This window comes from Sorghum bicolor, chromosome 1, assembly GCF_000003195.3.
Source record: "Sorghum bicolor cultivar BTx623 chromosome 1, Sorghum_bicolor_NCBIv3, whole genome shotgun sequence".
Lineage (NCBI taxonomy): Eukaryota > Viridiplantae > Streptophyta > Magnoliopsida > Poales > Poaceae > Sorghum > Sorghum bicolor.
The window spans coordinates 13,297,697-13,317,684 of record NC_012870.2 but is presented as its reverse complement, the minus strand read 5'-3'; the positions used below and the strand labels follow the sequence as shown (position 1 = coordinate 13,317,684).

The 19,988-nt window shown below is 41.1% G+C and overlaps 2 protein-coding genes across 2 annotated transcripts; one reads left to right on the top strand and one right to left on the bottom strand.

The window, feature by feature from the left end:
• LOC8062246 (vesicle-fusing ATPase) lies at window positions 4,875–12,790 on the top strand. Its single transcript, XM_002466736.2, has 21 exons — window positions 4,875–5,167; window positions 5,982–6,077; window positions 6,162–6,246; window positions 6,327–6,377; window positions 6,562–6,732; window positions 6,858–7,012; window positions 7,088–7,196; window positions 7,760–7,859; window positions 7,953–8,008; window positions 8,606–8,671; window positions 8,776–8,858; window positions 9,387–9,520; window positions 10,122–10,332; window positions 10,865–10,996; window positions 11,082–11,142; window positions 11,227–11,286; window positions 11,512–11,570; window positions 11,663–11,750; window positions 11,874–11,996; window positions 12,213–12,278; window positions 12,368–12,790. Exons 1-21 carry the CDS (start codon window positions 4,986–4,988, stop codon window positions 12,509–12,511), a joined length of 2,232 nt encoding a protein of 743 aa, XP_002466781.1. The 5' UTR covers window positions 4,875–4,985; the 3' UTR covers window positions 12,512–12,790.
• On the bottom strand, window positions 15,991–18,893 carry LOC8062473 (auxin-responsive protein IAA30). The gene is made up of 5 exons (XM_002464163.2): window positions 18,379–18,893; window positions 17,167–17,399; window positions 16,715–16,850; window positions 16,539–16,600; window positions 15,991–16,385 (listed from the first exon to the last, which is right to left on the bottom strand). The coding sequence occupies exons 1-5, from the start codon at window positions 18,702–18,704 to the stop codon at window positions 16,348–16,350; spliced, it is 795 nt and encodes a 264-aa protein (XP_002464208.1). The 5' UTR covers window positions 18,705–18,893; the 3' UTR covers window positions 15,991–16,347.

Below are 19,988 nucleotides of genomic sequence, written 5' to 3'. Positions count from 1 at the left end.
ACTAGACATTTTCTATGGTTTAAAAAACTTACCAAGTACTTATAATTTTTTTAACTATAAAAAACACAAAAGCATACTTTGAAACAAAATATGTAGGTAATTTGAACGATTTTGAGAATTTAAAGTGGTATAGCATACTTTTTCTAGTTGTCCAGCCTGCTGGTTTTGCGGTTTTTTGTGGAGACAGAAGTCTTGAGTCTTCTTCCGTGTTTATCCCTGGATATCCTTTAACACGGAGGGTAATCCTTGACCTACTTTTGTCATAGACTTATTATTTTGTTTTTGTTTTAGACTCTTCAAATTTATCTTAAACTTCATAAAAGTAATATCAAATCACCATTTTAATCTTCATTACTACATGTGTTTCTTTACTACTCAATCAATCCCAAACTATAAGACATTTGACTTTTTTAAACACTAAGATTAATCAGTCATCTTATTTGAAAATTTGTGCAAAATATCACTTCTTTTTGTTGTGGCGTGGTTTATTAATAAAAGTAATTCAAAAATAGCTTAAATTTGACTATGTTTGCACTTTTTTTTAAATAAGATGAGTGATCAAACTTAGGTCAAAAAAGTTATACGTCTTATAGTTTGAGACGGATGCAGTATGTTTCAAGAAAAAAATTATATACATCCATGATGAATGCTAATCCCATCACATCCCATTTCCTATCCCAGACCAAACTTCTGGGCTTACTTTGGCCGCAGAGGGGTAATTAACCCAGGGCACAGAGCCCTCCGGGGATTTTATTGGACAGTTTGATTCCCTTCCACCTCTAGGGAAGATATCCACATTGGGGGGCGTTTCCCTACTGCTCTGCCATGAACGTTTCATGCCCTGATTTTGTGGCAGTGGAACGACCAATATGCAGAAGTTGTATCTTGTAATGAGCAGAACAACAATAGCTTCATTGAATTTCTAGGGGTACCAATGCTTGGGAAAAAAAGATACATTAACATATGATGACAAAAATTAGAAACAATGTCTTAGAAAAATAAAAGAAAAAATATAAAAATATAAAAAGTAAAATGATGTAGAAAGTCACCAACGATCAATTTCACAACTAAGCTATGCAAGCCACCTAAACAAGTCTAGCAAGAAGGCTAAACACTAAGTCACAACAACAAAGCACAACTAAAGATAACTACACTCCTATGTAAGAAGACTAAGCTACACAAGCTATACAACAAGTAAGATGTGCAAGAAAGTAATGGAGAGGAGTGTGATTGTTATACCAACGTTGTAGAGTAGAGATATATCCAATCAATTACTCACAGTCACAATCACAAGGAGAATCCTCGGCAAGAGATGACACAGGATTTTTACCGAGGTTCACTTGCTTCCCGGCAAGCTAGTCCTCGTTATGGCGATACACCCACTTGATGGATCACGAGCTAATTGGCAATCCAAAGCCAAACCCTCAGCGGGTGCCGCACATCCACTCACAAGATGAGGATCCTCCAAACCACGAGCAATCCACTAGAGTAGCCAATTGCGATCTTCGGGGGGAAGGCTCAAGAACCCCTCACAAATCACTTGGTGAGGCTCGAAACAATCTCTAATCATGAGCTCAACACCACCGCTGCTCCAAGCCGTCTAGAGCGTCGGGAAACACCCAAGAGTAACAGGAAATCCACAGTGAACTCAAGGATCAAGTGCTACTAGATGCAACTCTCAAAGCAATGCACTTGAATCTCACTCAATCTTACTAGGATTAGCAATCAAGCAAGGAGATGAGTGGAGGGAGTGTTCTCTAGCTCAATGTATGCCACAAGTAATCAAATGTGCAAGAGAGAACCTCTCAAAGCCGACCACCTCCTATTTATAAGCCCTCTCAACAAAAGAGTCGTTGGCCACTTTCACTGGGCTAAAATCGGGAGCACCGGACGCTCAGCAGGGTACCACCGGACGCACCAACTCTGCGTCCGGTGCCTAGATGACGGCCACGTGTCATCTTTTCAAACTTCACGTGTCGATCTCTAACGGCTACTTGCGAACCACCGGACACGACCAAGTGAGCACCAGACGTGTCAGGTACTCACCAGTCTCGTACGTAGAGAGTTTGTCAAACTCAGATCTCACCAGACTCGGAGCACCGGACGCGTCTGGTGCTCACCGGACTCGTGCGCAGAGAGGTCTGCAAAACGCACTAACACCGAATGCTGAGCACCGGACTCACTCCGGTGCATCCGGTGCCTTGTCAGAAAACCTCCGTTGAAGACAGGCCACACCGGACGCTCGAACAGGGAATACCCTGCGTCCGGTGCTTAACCCTAATCGGGTCAGGCACTGACAACACACCGGACGCTCAGACCAGTGTCTAGTGCCTCCACGCACTGTGTCCGGTGTTCTCCAAATTTTCCACCGGCGCAATAGAAAATATACACTTAATTTTCTCAAAAGCATCGAATCCCGCCTCGTAAGCTCGACGGGAGGGAGTGAGGAACCCAAATCTCTCTCAACCCTAGGAACTCCACCTCCTTTGTAAATGTGCTAACACCAACAAGTATCCACCACCAAAGTGCATGTGTGTTAGCTTTTCACAAACATTTTACCCAAAGGAGTTAGGTTAGCACTTTACTAGATCCTAATGCATATGCTCAAGATATGGACCTAGTAGCACTTGATTCAAGAGATGACCGTGATTTCCCCTCTTGATAGTCGGCTATCTATCCTAAATCTGGTCAATCACTTCTCTACTCAACTTAGACCGGCAAAAATAAAACCCTATGTTTATACCTTTGCCTTGATCTCTTTATTCCTTGTCTATCATCATGATCTCCACTTCATGCTTCATCTCTTTGTGATCATATGACCACCTTTCCATGCCACCTTGCACCTTCATCTCATGCGTTGCTATGCTTAACTCAAATCACTTAAATGCAAGACATTAGCAACTTGGTGTCATTAATTACCAAAACCAAACTTGGGCTTTCACCAATAGATAACATCATCATGACTGATCCATGAACATCGACAATTCTCCCTTGTGTGAGTCTTTGCACATCTATATATAAGATGAAAATGTGCAAAACCACTACTAAAAGTGACTATATTTCACTAATCTGAAATCATGCATTCCTTTCTCCAAGCCCTGTGCAAGTATAACACCAAAAAAAGAGCAAGGTTAATTACGAACATAATGCCCAACTAGGATGATAGAATAATTAAAATTTAATATTAAACTAACCTAAAAATAGATAGGTTTTGTTGCGCAAGATCTAGCACTGCTGCTCTAGTTCGAATGGTGCTTCTGTGAGACTGTATAGATAACGATAAGACAATTGCAACAAAAAACAAACCATTGCAAAGTCTGAGGGCATATACTGAAAAATATATGTCCCTTCTAAAGGAAGAACTCTGAAAAGACAAAAACACAAAATTCAGGTTAGGTCAAAGACCTAATTATGCAATTTTGATCAGAGAAAAAAATCTCCCTTTTTTCATTTCCATGAACTGTGAGTGTGAGAAATAAAAATATTATGTATGGGCAACCATTCTGTTCCTATTCAATTTGTTCCCCTGAATTTCAGGTTCCTCTTTTCGGATAAAAAGGGCTTGCTCAGTTATATGCAAACCTAGAAAATACATTGGTCATATTAAACATCAATACTAACTCCACAAGACAATGATTAAAACAATGTAATAAATAAATACCCCTAATAGAAGTGCCAAGGAAACATCGACATTAAGGAGCTTCCTAATATCAATCTTTCCACTAGATAAATCATGTATTTTCTTTGTAAATAATAAGGAAAGCTAACAAAAAGATACATTACACCAATAGTGCCAGACTAAAATCTGCCTATTGCCTATACATTTGAGTCCTAGTAGCATTCTCATCTCCATGCATGGATGTTTTCATCCTAGAGCCTAATGAGTGTATGAAAATATCTAGCCACTAGCCACACCACCAGCAGACCTAATCCTCTATGCAATTAATTTTTAGGGTAAATTATATTGGTTAATTTTTCATGCTAACATTCAGAGAGTGCAATCAGATGCAACATGCAGTCTGAGTTTGCTTAATCTCTAGAGACCCTTTAGCAGTTTTGCTTGTAGCATAGCCCATCATATGTCTATTAGTCTATGCATGTATATGCATAACTTGATGGAAAGCAACACCTACATCCATGAGGGGATGATGCCATAGATAAATCTTGCATCGCCTGAGACCTTACTCACCTTTCGCCTTTGCGTCAAGGACGGGGAAGGCACACCCGGACTCGAGAGGTAGGGATGAGCTCCTATTGGTCTGCTACTCGTCAGAGGCTCGAAAGATGGCGTCGCTGCTCCTGCTCCTGTCCGCACCTCTCCTTTCCCAAGATCTGTAGAAACAGCGCGAGAGGACTAAACCTAGGAGGGCAGACGAGATGGTGGAGGCGACGGGAAGCCGGGGCGGAGGAGACGGGGTGCCGGGGCAAAGGCAATGGGCTGATCGACGTGATGCGGTGCTCCTTCCCCGTCTCGATCTGGATGGAGTTCAGCGGCGGCGTCTAGGGCACCTGGGCGAGCGGCAGCGGCCTTGCAACTGGGCGGCGCCTTGAGCGAAGAAGAAAGAAGATACACCGTTCGTGAGGGCACAGGCAAACCCTCCCGGCTGAATGAGTCGTGGATTTGTTCCTCGCGGAAGACACAAGGAAGCGGGCTGCCATCCTTGATCTGTGGGCTGCCAAAGAGGCCACAAATTTGGTCCGAGAGAGACTGGCACATATCAGATTAGCTTATGAAAAAGACTGGGATCTCGGAAAACTAGGCTGCTAGAGGAGGCCCAAGAGAGATAAATTGGACCAGTGCACCGCGTTTGGCCCATGAGCAAGGCCCAAAGGCTCTTCCTTCACAACGAAGTACACGCCAGCGGGCTCTGGATCCCTGAAATCCCTCTTCTTCGTCTTCGCGGAGCAGCAGCGAGACATCACACACGCGCCTGCACGATCTCCTCCTGCCAGCGAGATCTCACCACCGCAGCGGCGCCGCGCCCATGGCGGGAAGGTACTACCAGGGGCAGGGCGGTGGCGGTGGCGGGGGCGCGTCCATGGAGGTAGTCAGCACGCCGAACCAGGAGCTGGCGCTCACCAACTGCGCGTACATCTCCCCCGCGGACCTCCGTCGCTTCCCCAACGGCCTCGCCCTCGTCGCCGACGCCTGGGTCTTCACCCTACGATATCCTTTTATTGATGGTCTCGTAACCTATCGTCTGCACAGTTTATTCTGAGATCTCTGTCTCACGAGCCTGCCTGGCGCTTTGATCTGGTCTGGTAACTTGAGTTTGAATCCTGGGTCTACGGAATTCCCCGTTGTTGTTTTGATTTAGGCGGCATATTTCAACATTTATAGCCTTGGTAATTGTTACTGGAACTGATTGATCTGTTTTATGCCATTTAGTTGCACTGGAAAAGCCTTGAATGATGAATCAACTTAGAAATGAACCATGATTCTCCTGCCATCTCTTTAAAAAAAGAACCATAGTCCTTTCATTGACTAAGGCCTTGTTTAGTTCGCAAAATTTTTGGTTTTTGGCTACTGTAACACTTCGTTTTTATTTGACAAATATTGTTCAATCACGGAGTAACTAGTCTCAAAAGATTCATCTCACTGTGCAATTAGTTTTTATTTTCGTCTATATTTAATGCTCCATGCATGCGACCAAAGATTCGATGTGACGGGGAATCTTGAAAAATTTTGTGAACTAAACAAGGCCTAATGATCTGTTTCCTTATCATATATTTGCACATTAGTGTTATACTGCTATTTATTAATCTAATGTTGTGCTCATCAGCTGTTAGGCTTTGTACTGGGTTCACCACAGTGTGACCGTTGGGTATTGTGGCCTAAAAATCTAGTTATTTCAAAATAACAACATTGCTTCGGGTTTGAGAACAGCTGAATCCTGTGCAGATTTGATAATATCATGTATTGTCCTTCCTAAAGGTTTTTATCTTTCTTTTCTCATGTTTTATCCTTAACGAATATCCACTGACCACAATGCTGTTGCAAGTGGGCGCATTGCCTTGAATGCTATTCAGCGTCGGCAGGCGAAGGTTTCAGCTGGGGATTCTGTTACTGTTAGCAGGTTGGCAGTTTAACTGTCCACTGAACTGAATATCTTTATGATGCTGTCTTGCCTCACTGTTTGCAATGATAATTTGTTGTCCAGTTTTGTCCCCCCTGATGATTTCAAGTTGGCTTTGCTCACTTTAGAGCTAGAGTATGCCAAGGCAAGAGCCAACCGAAATGACGAGGTAAGCAATGACTGTTTATTATGCGGATCTTACTAGTGCTTGATCAGTGTTGTCTCATATTCATTGTCTTGGCTTATCAGCTGGATGCTGTTGTGCTTGCCCAACAACTCCGTAAGAGGTTTCTGGATCAGGTACGAGACTATCGGTCACTCAATTTCTTTGAATAGCGCTCTTTTCCGTTCTCTTAACTTTAAACTGTATGCTAATTCATGAGATGCCACTAATGCATTATTGTATTATAAATGGCTGTAGTTTTATTATTGTTACCTATATGCCCAATAAGTTGATCTCCCTGGGGTTGTTTACACATTACAGGTCATGACCTCGGGGCAAAGGGTGCCTTTTGAATTTTATGGGACAAACTATGTGTTCACTGTCAATCAAGCTTTGTTAGAGGGTCAAGAGAGTTCTACACCATTGGATAGAGGATACTTGTCAAGTGATACATACATCATATTTGAGGCTGCTCCTAATTCAGGAATTAAGGTTATCTGAAACACCCCCTATATTGTTCTTAGCACTCATTTTTAACTGCGAATGTGGCAGAAGCATTATCTATAAATTATCTATAAATTGCAACATACTTCAATAATCCTGTTTTGGTACTGTAGGTGATCAACCAAAAGGAAGCTGCTAGCAGCAAACTTTTCAAACATAAAGAGTTTAACCTGGAAAAATTGGGGATAGGTGGGTTAAGTGCTGAATTCACTGACATATTTCGTAGGGCATTTGCTTCAAGAGTGTTTCCTCCTCACGTTGTCAGTAAGTAAGTATGATACCTGCTTCACTATTTTTTCTACTGTTGTAATCGGGATCTTTTGCTAACGAGCTAATACTGTAGGTTGGGCATCAAGCATGTAAAGGGCATATTGCTATATGGACCTCCAGGTACTGGCAAGACTCTTATGGCCCGGCAAATTGGAAAGTTATTAAATGGAAAAGATCCCAAGGTAGAAAATTTTCTTAATAAGCATGGAATACAAATTTGTCATTTACCTAACTATTTGTGCGATAGTTGTATCATTCATTTTATGTATTTGAAGGACATTTTACTATATATGAACACTAGATAAAATTTGGGTTGAGGAAGTTCTTATTTGCTAGTGTTAGTAGATCAGAACTTAGCACTTTTCAGGTAGTCTCAGTTCTGTTATTGTAAATACTAACTCAACTAAAAGCTTTAATTTTATTCCATATTGTGCTGATAAATTTTCATGTACTATTGATGATAATATAGTAATATACTTGAATGGACCACAGTTAGCCAGCGGTCTGTACTTATGTGATTTGTGAAAACTAACACCATAATGCAGAGGCAGAATTAGAAAATTTAGCTGTGGTGTGAAGTATAGGCTAGCCATGTTGTCCAACTATCTAAATTAATAGATGTAAGAGGGTTTGTAAAACCTGTGCAGTGAATTGATTCCACAGATACTATCATCTTCCTCTACTTAGAATGCTAGATTTCTGTCTATTAGCCTCTTACAGTCTTGTATATTTTTTCCCATCTCAGATTGTGAATGGACCTGAAGTTCTGAGCAAGTTTGTTGGAGAAACCGAGAAGAATGTGAGAGATTTGTTTGCTGATGCTGAAAATGAGCAGAGGACACGAGGTATGTTTTCTCATGAGGTAAAGTGTTCCCATATTTCTGTGTTGATTGAAGCCTTTTAAACACTTCATATTTTGTACCTCCTTTCTGACACAGGTGACCAGAGTGACCTCCATGTTATCATATTTGATGAAATTGATGCCATCTGCAAGGTGAAACTAATTTCCCTTTATGTTTATGTCATCATGTGTATTGTACTATTTTCATTGCCCAGAGCTTTTAGCAAGGTGCCAGATTTTTCGAATATGACAAGCTGACAGATAAAAGACAACTTTCAAGTTTCAACTATCAATAATTCACTAGATAAGTACAGGGTGTTCTAACCGGTTTAGATTTGGTGGTCTTGATGGGTACTACTGCTTTTATCCCCTAGGTTGCATTTGAGAAAAAAAAAACCCTTATAATTGTTACATGAACTATCCTCTTAAATGTGTTGCTCCAGTAGGTCATCATGTATTAGAGGAAAGGCCCTAGCAAAATTACGTAGTTTTAAGAGTTTCTTCTGGATACCTTTGATTACATGAAATTGAAATCTATTACCTATGGATCTATGATATACTGTCCGTAAACATTTCTTTAGTTATACCTAATTCCCACGTTAAGCTCTTTCATCTCTTCTAGGTCTTCTGTAAATTGCAATTTTGTCTATTGCATGCACCACTGTACTGTATAATTTGACCACTTAGAGTATCATTCATTTTATTTATAACAATAGCCTGGCTAGCCTAAATGGAAATCTGATTATGCAGTCTAGAGGATCTACCCGTGATGGTACAGGTGTACATGATAGCATTGTAAACCAGCTCCTTACAAAGGTGCGTTCTTGTAGAATCTGCAACTTTTTTTTTTCTTTTATGTTCTGTATATAGTATATACATTTATACGATAAATAGTTCTGATCAAAATTTGTACCCTTTAGATAGATGGTGTTGAGGCGCTGAATAACGTATTGCTTATTGGAATGACCAATCGTAAAGATTTGCTCGATGAAGCTTTATTGAGGTAAGTTATATTTCTCTTTGGTTCATTTTACTACTTATAAACTCACCAATTTAGTGTTTAAGGGCCTCTGTGGGTCGTGTTGAAAATGTGGTATGAAGGAACCATAGTTTTACAAACCAGAGGTGTGCAAAATCACTGTTTTGGAAAAAGATGTCTTGAGTGGGGTCTCTAAAGCACCTATACTACAGTTTTAGTAAGGAGTTCTTCAGTTTTCAAAACTAACTTTTTTTTTAAAATCCAAACACCTTTTAACTTTCCTATACTCGCAAAAACCTAATACTTTTCCGAAACTCCAAAAATGGAAACCTTTCTATCCAAACTGGCCCAGTAGCCTGAAATGTGTCATATAATGAGACATAGATATATTATTAAACCTGCATATTTAATGAATTCAAACTAGTTTTTATCACTCAGGTGTGGAAAATCAAAGAGGTTGATGTTCATTGATTTAGGAATTTTGCACCTTAACTACAGTTCTTTTTTTTTTCTATTTGCATAAGTTCATTGCCTTTGGTACATCTGTTGCAGACCTGGACGATTGGAAGTTCACATCGAGATAAACCTGCCTGATGAAAATGGTCGTTTGCAAATCCTTCAGATTCATACAAATAAGATGAAAGAGAATTCTTTCCTATCTCCAGATATTAATCTTCATGAGCTAGGTTTGTCTCTTCTTTTTTGGCGAATTGATATACTTTCAGGCATTGCATTCTTTATAACAAAGGTTTCCAGTATTTTTCATTGCATGGAACCCTCACCAGTTAGTTAGCTCTGGCTGAACCATGCTAGTTCTATTGATGGAATTGTAATATTTTGAAACATTTGTTTTGAAATATTTACTGTGTCAACTGTTATTCTAATCCTCGTGTTGTACAGAACAGTAGGCCGTCTTTCGTTTTTCTTTGGCTTACTATGTATGCTGCATGACATGATAATAGCAACAGACATTATTATCTGTATGAACTGTTATACAAATTGTAGTTTTTCTTGTGTAACAAATTGTGTCTGTTCTCAAACCGACCACCCATGTACTATAAATAGACCCATAAGGCAAGGATGAAGGGAAATCTCATAGCAGTCCAAAACCAGATTCCCTCCTCACTCACGTTAAAGTGTCAGCAAATAACAGCTGCACATACCACTATGCCAGTTCAACAATAACATTACTTTGCACATTAGCACTCATTGTAAATTCTCTGTGTATATAATGGATTGATGATTGTTAATACTATGTCCAAATGACACCTGATTTTCTGAATGAAGCCGCACGGACAAAGAACTACAGTGGAGCGGAGTTGGAAGGTGTTGTCAAAAGTGCTGTCTCGTATGCTTTGAACCGGCAGATAACCATGGATGACCTCACTAAACCTTTAGATGAGGAAAGCATTAAGGTTACTATGGATGATTTTGTGAATGCACTTCATGAAATTACTCCTGCATTTGGTGCTTCCACCGATGATCTCGAAAGATGCAGGTGTGTGCTGTAATGTCTCTGTACATTAATTTTGCAAAATGACATATTTACATAAGTCAAATGCAAGATGATTGTATTCTTTTTAGGGCATTTCTGGGATCTGCTATCCTTTTCTGCCCACGAATATGCAGTTCAGGGACCTACTCCCGTTGCATAGCACTTATCTTCTCTCATTGTGTTTTTTATGTGTAGATTTATGTCTCTTCTGTCCTCTCCATATCAAGCATGCTTTTACATGCTTACGTTAAATATGTTACATCATGTTTTTTTTTCTCTATCTATTAGCTAGTTTAGTAGGTCTCATTTTTTATGTTATGTCATGCACAACTTGGCATGAACAGATTGCATGTGCTAGCATTTTCAGCTGCTCAGCTCATTTGAATTATTTACTTGGGATGCTATTCTACACATATATGTGCTTTTCTAATTAGTTTCCTGTTTATACTGTATAATACATACTGTTGGCTTGTTTCATAGAAACTCAAATAATTTAATTTTATATTTGACACCATCTTTATGTGGAAATATGCAGATTGCGAGGTATTGTTGATTGTGGCAAGGCACATAAGCATATTTACCAGAGAGCTATGCTCCTTGTAGAGCAAGTTAAAGTTAGCAAAGGTAGTCCACTTGTGACTTGCCTCTTGGAAGGTCCTGCTGGAAGGTACAGTATCTAAAGGCTAAACAACATCCATGTCTTTAAAAACTTTGCTGGAAAGTGGAAACTTATTCCATGTTTACTGCTTCAGTGGTAAAACAGCTATGGCAGCAAGTGTTGGCATTGACAGTGATTTTGCATATGTTAAAATTGTAAGTTCCCTTTCATTTCAGTTTTCCTACTTACTCTATAGCCAGGTATAGGACTAAATTTCTGAATTGTGTTTTTCATACTAGATATCAGCAGAAACAATGATTGGTTTCAGTGAGAGCAGCAAGTGTGCACAGATTTGCAAGGTCAGTGATACATATAGCATTTAGGGTATCCTATTCAATAGTTAATACAAATATATGAAAAGATCTATTTGAAACTCTTTTACTGTTCTTTTGTAATTCAGCACCATTTTTCTCTACTCTCTCTCTCTCTCTCTCTCTCTCTCTCTCGGCACTTTGTAGGTATATCTGGTTTTTTGGTGTGATTTCATACTATATTGAGTTTGTGTCTTTTTTGTAAAAATACAGGTTTTTGAGGATGCATACAAGTCTCAGTTCAGCATCATAATTCTTGATGATATCGAAAGGTACTTGAGCCCTTGATTCTAAAAGTGAACTGGCTGCCATGCAACCTTTACACGTCTCATTTAGCTTCGACTGTGTTCTAATATTCTTGTAGGTTACTGGAGTATGTAGCCATTGGACCACGTTTTTCAAACTTGATCTCTCAAACTCTTCTGGTCCTCCTCAAGAGGGTTCCTCCTAAGGTTTGCATAACTGCCCAGTATTATCCTTGAGCTTCATACTTGGTTATTGTTTCACTACTTACATGTTGAACCCCTATTTTCTAACTACTTCATTTGACTTGCTCGCCTCTTAATATTTCGCAGGGAAAAAACTTGCTTGTGATTGGAACAACAAGCGAGGTTGGCTTCCTAGAATCTGTTGGAATGTGTGATGTGTTCTCTGTGACATACCATGTTCCCAAACTGAAAAAGGAGGATGCCAAAAAGGTGAGGAATACCATACTGGATTTTGTTTCCGGGTAGTTGAAATGGTAGACAGTTGCAAGATATAGTTGCTTCGTGGCAGTGATACTTCATAATACAGTCATGATGTTATTGGTTTTCTCTGCATATGCGGTGATCACAGTGTTGTTTAGAAGTCTGTGCCTTGGATTCGTTAGGTGTTTCTTTCTTCACAGCTCACACTTTATGGTTTCGGTACAGGTATTGCATCGTCTTGATGTGTTCGATGATGGAGATCTTGATGCAGCAGCAGAAGCACTGGATGATGTAATCTTTTGCTGTTAATCTAGCATTCTTATTAGTAATCAGAAACCTGAATGATCAAATCAAATCCTTACAATGCTTCTTTGTTGCAGATGCCAATCAAAAAGCTGTACACACTTGTTGAGATGGCTGCACAGGGGCCAACCGGAGGAAGTGCAGAAGCAATTTATACCGGAGAGGACAAGATAGATATCAACCATTTCTTCAGCATCTTGAGTGATATTATCCGTTACTAAGCTCGCATGGAGCCGAAATGGGACCCTAGGTGTCCAGTAGGAAGATGCACCTATGTTTCATCACCCCGTGTGGCATCCTCACAGCGTGTAGAGTGGTTTGATGTGTTGTTTTTGTTTGATGCGCCGACCAGAGCTGTTGGATTTGATCATAGTCGAGCTACACGATATAGCATTTTTGTATTGTATGAATGACGATGTTTATACAGTTGATAACGGGATCCAGCTGTACACCTCAGGACAGAAATGATTATGATTCTACTTTTTATATGGTTCCAGCAATTCCCTTTGTTATGTCGAATATGAACAATCTGCGTCTTGAAAGGCTGCAGTACAATTCACACCGAGGATTGCGTGGCTAAACATTTGACATGACATGAACAAAGAGTGTCACTACTCAGTAGCAGACCCGAACTATATAGCGGGTTCTACTGATTCTAGTATAGCAATCTGCCAATCTCATCTCAGTCGGCATTACAAAGAGTGTTCATCTCAGTCGGCATTACAAAGAGTGTCACTACTCACTAGCAGACCCAAACTATACAGAAAGCTAACTGAACTAGCAAGCCAGCTGGCTCCTTCCTGGAGACAGACACAGAGGGGTCGTTCCGCGACAATGCTGGATGCTCTCGCTCTTGCTCATCTTGATGTGTTCGATGATGGAGATCGTGATGCAGCAGCAGAAGCTCTTGCTCTATCGCTTTGGGCACGCACAAGTGCATGCATGGAGCGATTCAAGAAAAATGCGTCCCGGACGTACTGCCAGCAGATGAGTTCGTTTGGCCCTAAGAGCGATCTTATTCGGTCAGAGATGACCAAAAAAACAACGAAGAGATGCAACACGGCGAAGTCAAACAGCAGCAGGAGGAGCTAGCGGGATAGGATCAGGATCAGGAGGTAGGGCAGGAGGAGGCAGCGAGGCAGGATCAGGAGGCAGACGAGTAATATTTAATCATAGGCAACTATGAATTATTCTATTTAATTGCAACTATGAATTATTCTATTTAATTGTAGAAAAAACATAGATATAAAGTTATAGCAAAAACTTTGTTCTAAAGCATACCATATTATATGTTCAATGTGTACATCTACTCATGTGGAATCCAACAAAATTGGATTTTTTATTTTGATTATTTTTCAATGATTTACTATGCTTTTTTAAATATTCAGCCAAAATAAATAAAAAATAAAAAGACAAACCCACCTTCAAAACCGCTTATAACAGGGTTAAGATGAATGTATGGTTTTAAAAATTGAGGGAGATGTTTTGCCTTGTTTTAGAGTTTAGGAAAGAAAAGTAGAATTTCATGAAAGTTGAGGGAGGTAATATGAATTTTTTCCTTGTCTAAATAAGCCTATATAGCCATTATGCTTGTTAGGCCCAACTGTGTTGGCTACAAATTCTAGGTCCAAAACCAGTTGCGTGAGATTTTCTAGAGAAGAGGCCTTGTGTTTACATATGGTTCCTAATGTAAATTTTATTCTAACATGAAGAAGGGAATATTCGAGAATTGTCACCTTTTTTTTTTTGCATAAAACAGTTGCGTGAGATTTTCTAGAGAACCCTCACTAACTATTTGGCCCCAAATCCTAACCCCCTCCTCATTCCCCTGCCTTCTCCCTCTCTTTTCGTGGCGATTGGGCACCACCATCAAGCTCAAGCATGATGGCAGCTTAGGGAGGACCAACGTCCCATTATTCCATGGCATGGAGGTTAAATTTGCTTGTTAGGATCTAGATGGCCACGAGATCTCAGCAAGGTGGCGATCCCAACTAGCCATGGAGGATCTTGGCAGCAGCAACAACTGAGGATAGTGGTCAGCAGCTTCGGGCTTCCTTGTCATGGTCACGGAGGACCATGGAAGTGGTGGTGGCCGAGGATCTGGTGTCTGGTGACATCTCAACGAGGAAAGTGGCCCTAGCTTGGTGACACCACAATAATTCATTATGACTTCTAAAATTTATAATAGGATATAACACATTCTAAGTTGTGTCTATGCTCAAATTTGGGGAGAGCACTTCTTGTAAGTTTGTTAAAAAGGAAATGATGACTAGCTTGAGGAGAAACTCCTTAATTGGGTTCAATATATGGATACATACGTCATTTGAGTATGCCCTTAAGTTATCTTAAAAAATTTTAGAATGTATTGTATTATAGGAAGGATGGACTATATATAGAGTTGTTGGTAAACTTTTGTCAACCCTAGATAGAGATTATAGAGCATGTAAATGGGTATTGTGTTAGGAAATGGAGAGAAAGAGTGTATTAGGGAATTGAGAGAAAGAGAGCAATTCTGATTAGTTGCACTAGTGCATATATAATTTATCCATGTGTAGTTAGTTACTACACAACTTAAGATTCGACATGATGAAAGATGACTTGATGGCTAGTTTTCATAATGAATATAATAATACTAATTTTGTGCTATTAATCTATATCTTTGTATACTAATATTAGAGAGCGAACTGATTCTTTCGTTCCACTTTTCTACTTCCCGAAACCGCCCTTATGTCCTCCATGTTTCAAATGTGACTCGGATTCATAAGCCCTGACATATAAGTTATAATAACTTGCGTCTAGTACGGAGTCCAATTTTAAGACATACACATAAGATTAGAGAAGGTAATAGATTCTTTTTTGAACCTTTCCTAGTTATCTCTCCGTATATTGTTGTGTGCATATATTTAAACTAAAAATCAGGCGATTTGCTTGGTAACCTCTGTCATCATTGCAAAGGGACACAAGATCCCAAAAGGCAAATTATGTTTTACGTAATTTAACATTGCTTTAGCGATCAGGCATGGACGACCCGTGAATACAATGTTCTGCTGGTCTACAAACCGCAGGCCAAATCTCCTGGAAATATGATGATACCCACCATTCTTCCATTCCAGCTAACGTCAATTGGTCTTTTGCCACCCAGCATGCACCTTAATTTACATAGTCGGCACATATATATGTACACATGAACAAACAATGCAAGCAAGTTCTTTAACCACTGAATCGTACTAGTGGTATAGTATTTGAAAAGCATGATCCTCTATAACTGTATATCTCGATGCACATGGCATGGTCCCTCCTTTAGTTGGCACAGGCATATAAAAAACCATGGAGATGCGCGGCTGTGTGCACCACAAGCATTGACCGGCCTGTTTCTTGCGAATGCAGCCACGCAGAAAGCACAGAAAAGACCATATAATGCCTCTCATTATTGGATTCAGACAACAATTAGCTAGGCAACTACAGCTTGATAATTGAGCATTCATGCTGTGCAATTATGTTGCGCAACGGAAGCACGCATTGCGATAATATAATTGAACTTGCTTGGCTGCTAGACAAACAACACGCGGCATCCCAGCCCTCTCATTCTCCGTGTTCGGAAAAGGATGGCACATCCCTGAAGATCAGGTATAGTATCGATACTATATTCACATTCTTCGCTAAAAATTAAAGGACAAGAGATCAGAGAGAGGCCGGCCGGTATGCAAAATTAAAAGGAACCATACATATCGATCACACCATCTTTGTTACGTGTGTGTGTGTGTATATACATACTCTTCATATAATTAACAAGATGAAACATAACGACGCAATATATATGACACATGGAATGGAGAGAGTCCCTAAAAAAAGGAGAGAGAAAGAAATATACACTAATACATGGAGCCGTACACGCCTCAATGAGACGATGATGCATGTGCAGACCTTCAGGAGTTCAGGGTAGTAAACAACAATTATGATACAGAGTGGAGTAGAAGCAGTAATAATACATTATCCACCGTTGCAGTTAATTGATACCGGCTGGAGACGCTTGCATTGCCGCAATAATATGCCTTGCTCAGCAGCTGTTGTTGCACTTGTCCATCGCCCTGGGTGCTGAACGAAATGAACACACCAGCAGAGAGACAACCAAAGCACACGAGATGCCGTTTGTTAGCTTGCTTATTAATTAGCTCTCAGGTGTTAAATAAAACTTGTCAGACAGTAATAAGTGAAGCTTTTTGTGAGGCAGTAGTGACGCTGACTGACCGAGGCCGACGGCTTCCGATCCTTTCATGATCCGGAGGCGCTTGCACGACTCCACGAACATCCTGCATCAATAATTGGTAAAAATTGGTAAGAACGAGAGCTAGTAGTAGTAGCAGCTAGCGATCGAGTGGAATAAAGCAAAGCAGAGAGATGGAGCTTTCTCTATTCTCTCTTACTCCCAGGGGACGTCGCCGACGAGCATCCAGTCGCCGTCCTTGTCCTCGTACGTGGGCAAGTAGTCGTCGGAGCCGCTCACTAGGTCCGCCTGCAGCTTCGTCTCCTCGTTCATCATCCCCTGCGGCCCGCAGCTGCCTGAACAAACGAAGAGTACTTGTCCATCATCAGAAAAAAAGAACATTCGTTCTCTGTTCTATCGATATGTATGTACAGTGCGAACGTATCTGGCATGTTCTTAATCGATCAGCTAACTCAATCATACATACATAGTATGTGTGTATGTTATACGAAGTGTGCCCGTGCCAATGCCGGCCGGTCAGCCATGGCAACAAGCCAGGACAGACAGACACACATGCATGCATGACGTACGACCAATGCAAGCACAAGCAGAAGAATGAATGAGCTAGCTAGCCGTACGTAGGTACGGTGTACATATATACGACGTACGTACCGATGGTGAAGGAGCTGAACATCTTCTGGAGCGCCTTGGACAGCTCCTGGTAGCTCCCGTACGTCCTCAGGTCCACCTTGCGCAGGTACGGCGCGCCGTCCATGCTCACCTTCACGAACGCCGGTGACGTCTTGCCGCCGTTGACCTTGTCGTCGCCTCCACTTCTCTGGGATTGGACGGCCAGGATGCTCTTGCGGAACGACCGGACGGGCGGCCAGCCCACCGCCTGTGCCCTGTGCATCAAACGACGTACGGAATGCATTCATCATGCTCCATCTTGACGACTTGATTGACATCATACATTACAGACGTTCGAAAGGACTTGTTGTCTCCTCTTAGATCGTACCCTTGCGTCGGTATCGATTGTTTTCTTTTATGTAATTTCGAAATAAGAGGTCTATTGCTAGGATGGTATAGCTATGGCACAGTCTTATTTGTTTGGCTCATAAGCTATGACAGTTGGCTGATTTGTTGTGAGAAAAAAAAAACTGTTGAATGGCTGGTAGGTTAGGCTAATAAGCTCGATCCTTTAGCTCTTGATATAGAAGCATATGTTACTACATGTTTGTTTAAACTCTTCTATTTAATTGTAAAATTTTTGCATATTCGAGAAGAAAAAATTACAGACAGCAGATTGAAGATTCGTGCTCTCCACAGCTTCTGTTACTGATGCATGATATAAACATGTATCTTGCAAAATAATTGAAATAGGAATAAATGAAAAAAAAAATTCATGTCGGCAGCACTAGCTGGGGACTGGGTGTCATGCTCCACAGGCCCACATGCTGCCCTCCTGTCTTTTTCTCTGCGCTGTTGGCTGTTCAATGTTCATCATCCATCACGCCATCACTGTAAGTGTAAGGTATGGGTGTATGAGGCTATGAGCTATTGTATCCAGTCTCTACATGTCAAGATCCAAATCCACTGATGCTTAGGATCGGAGTAGAACGCGGACCCAATAAAATGATGAGCCTTGCGCGTCATTCAGACCTCGATCAACTGATGCGCAGAACGCACAGATTTTACAGAAATCCATGTATAGTGGTTCCACCCGAAATGGTTAAAATTCACCTCTCTTTACTTTTATTAGAGCCCGTTTCTCGCAAATACTAACATTTGCACAATCATGCCCATGCATGTTTATATATAGCTGTTTATTTACGAAGAGAGGAGAACGAGAACAAGAATATACTATAGGCGAGGAGAACGTACTTGGGGGCGCGAGGCTTTTCGGGGTCCGGCGGCGCGTCGGCGGTGACCACGCTGCTCTGGCTCGGCGACCTCTTCATGGCCGTACCTGCGCCGGCGGTGCTGGCTGCTGGAGGCGACGACAGTGGGACCGCGCCGGGGGCGACGGCGTCGCCAGCGCCAGCCTCCTCCTCCTTCTCCAAGTGCGGCGCCGCCGGCTGCTCCAGCTTCAGCTTGAGGTCGATGGTCTCCTCGAAACCCCGCTTCCTCGCCGCCGCGGCATCCCCGGCGTCGTTGCCGCCGGGCAGGCCGAGCCGGAGCTCGGTCTCCTCGAACCCGAGGCCCGCCATTGACGGCACGGCGCCACTGCTCCAATAGAGTGCTCGCACGCAGCCGCAGCCCGCGGCTGAGGTCGACTTCGATTTCTCGTTGGTTTGTGAGCTGTGTGAGCGCGGCGGAGACAGGCCGGCAAGATGGAAGAAGAGGAGGGAGAAATGATAATGGCAGGTGGATGGTGAGAGAAGGCACACGGTTCCCTCTTATCATGGTGTCATACAAAATGCAAAAGGCCCGTTCTTTTGCGCCAAACTTTGAAATTGCATGGGCTCCATTTCTTCACCCAAAGGGCCGGCTTGCAAAATGGCGTCCTTTATTTTTTGTCCAAACTTTGGAAAAGGTTATTATTATATCGATTATTTTTTTGTTACATTAAACAGCACGTTTTGTTTTAAGGCAACCTTCAATTAGCTGTCGTTTGAGTCACCTTTCGAATAAGTATATTATTCTTGGACTATTTATTTTTTCCTTTTGGAATTCTATGTTCATGTGATGAAATATCATAAGTTATACGTCTATTTTTCTCCCTAGAAAAAAAAAATCCACCGATAGATAAATAGCATCTACCTCTCATCACCTCATGTTTTCAATTTCCTTAGGCTATCTCCAACACGAGACCCATCATAAGACCTAAATCTAAAATAAGTCACCAACATAATATCTATAGCTTCCAACAGAATACATAAAAGACTCATTTTGGGTATCGAAAGAGGTATAACTCAAATATGAGTATCCTCTCTCATCTAGACCTATTTGCAACAAGGATTCTTTTTTGGGTCTTGTTGTTGAAGAAGACTAAAAATAAGTATAGAACCTTTTGCTTCTAGCGCTACTAAAATTTCAAATGAGTCTTGTATTTTGGGTAAGTCTTATGATGGTATAGCCGGTGAGATATTTGCTTGACTGGTATCGGTGTTAATTTGCACAACATTTTATCCCATATTATTATCGCAAAAAATATTATCTCTCATTGAAGGATAGCCGGTCAGCTTAGGGTGATGTCAAAATTGAACTTAAATTTAAAGAAAATCAATTTATTTTCAAATGAAAAACATAGAATAGAAAATATGGTAATTTTCTTATTTTAAAGGGGCTTTAGTTAATTTTCCAAACCAAATTCTAGGTTATTGTGAACCTTAATCTCTCGAGGATGACATTTGTGGGAGTGCTCTCTAAGAAGATAGGCAGCGGCGGAGCTAGAAATTATGTATAAGGATGTGGTTGTAGAGTTTATTTGTTTGCACCAGGTTATACTCTTATGATAATTTAACTATGAAGGTTATTTGTCTCGTCCATCG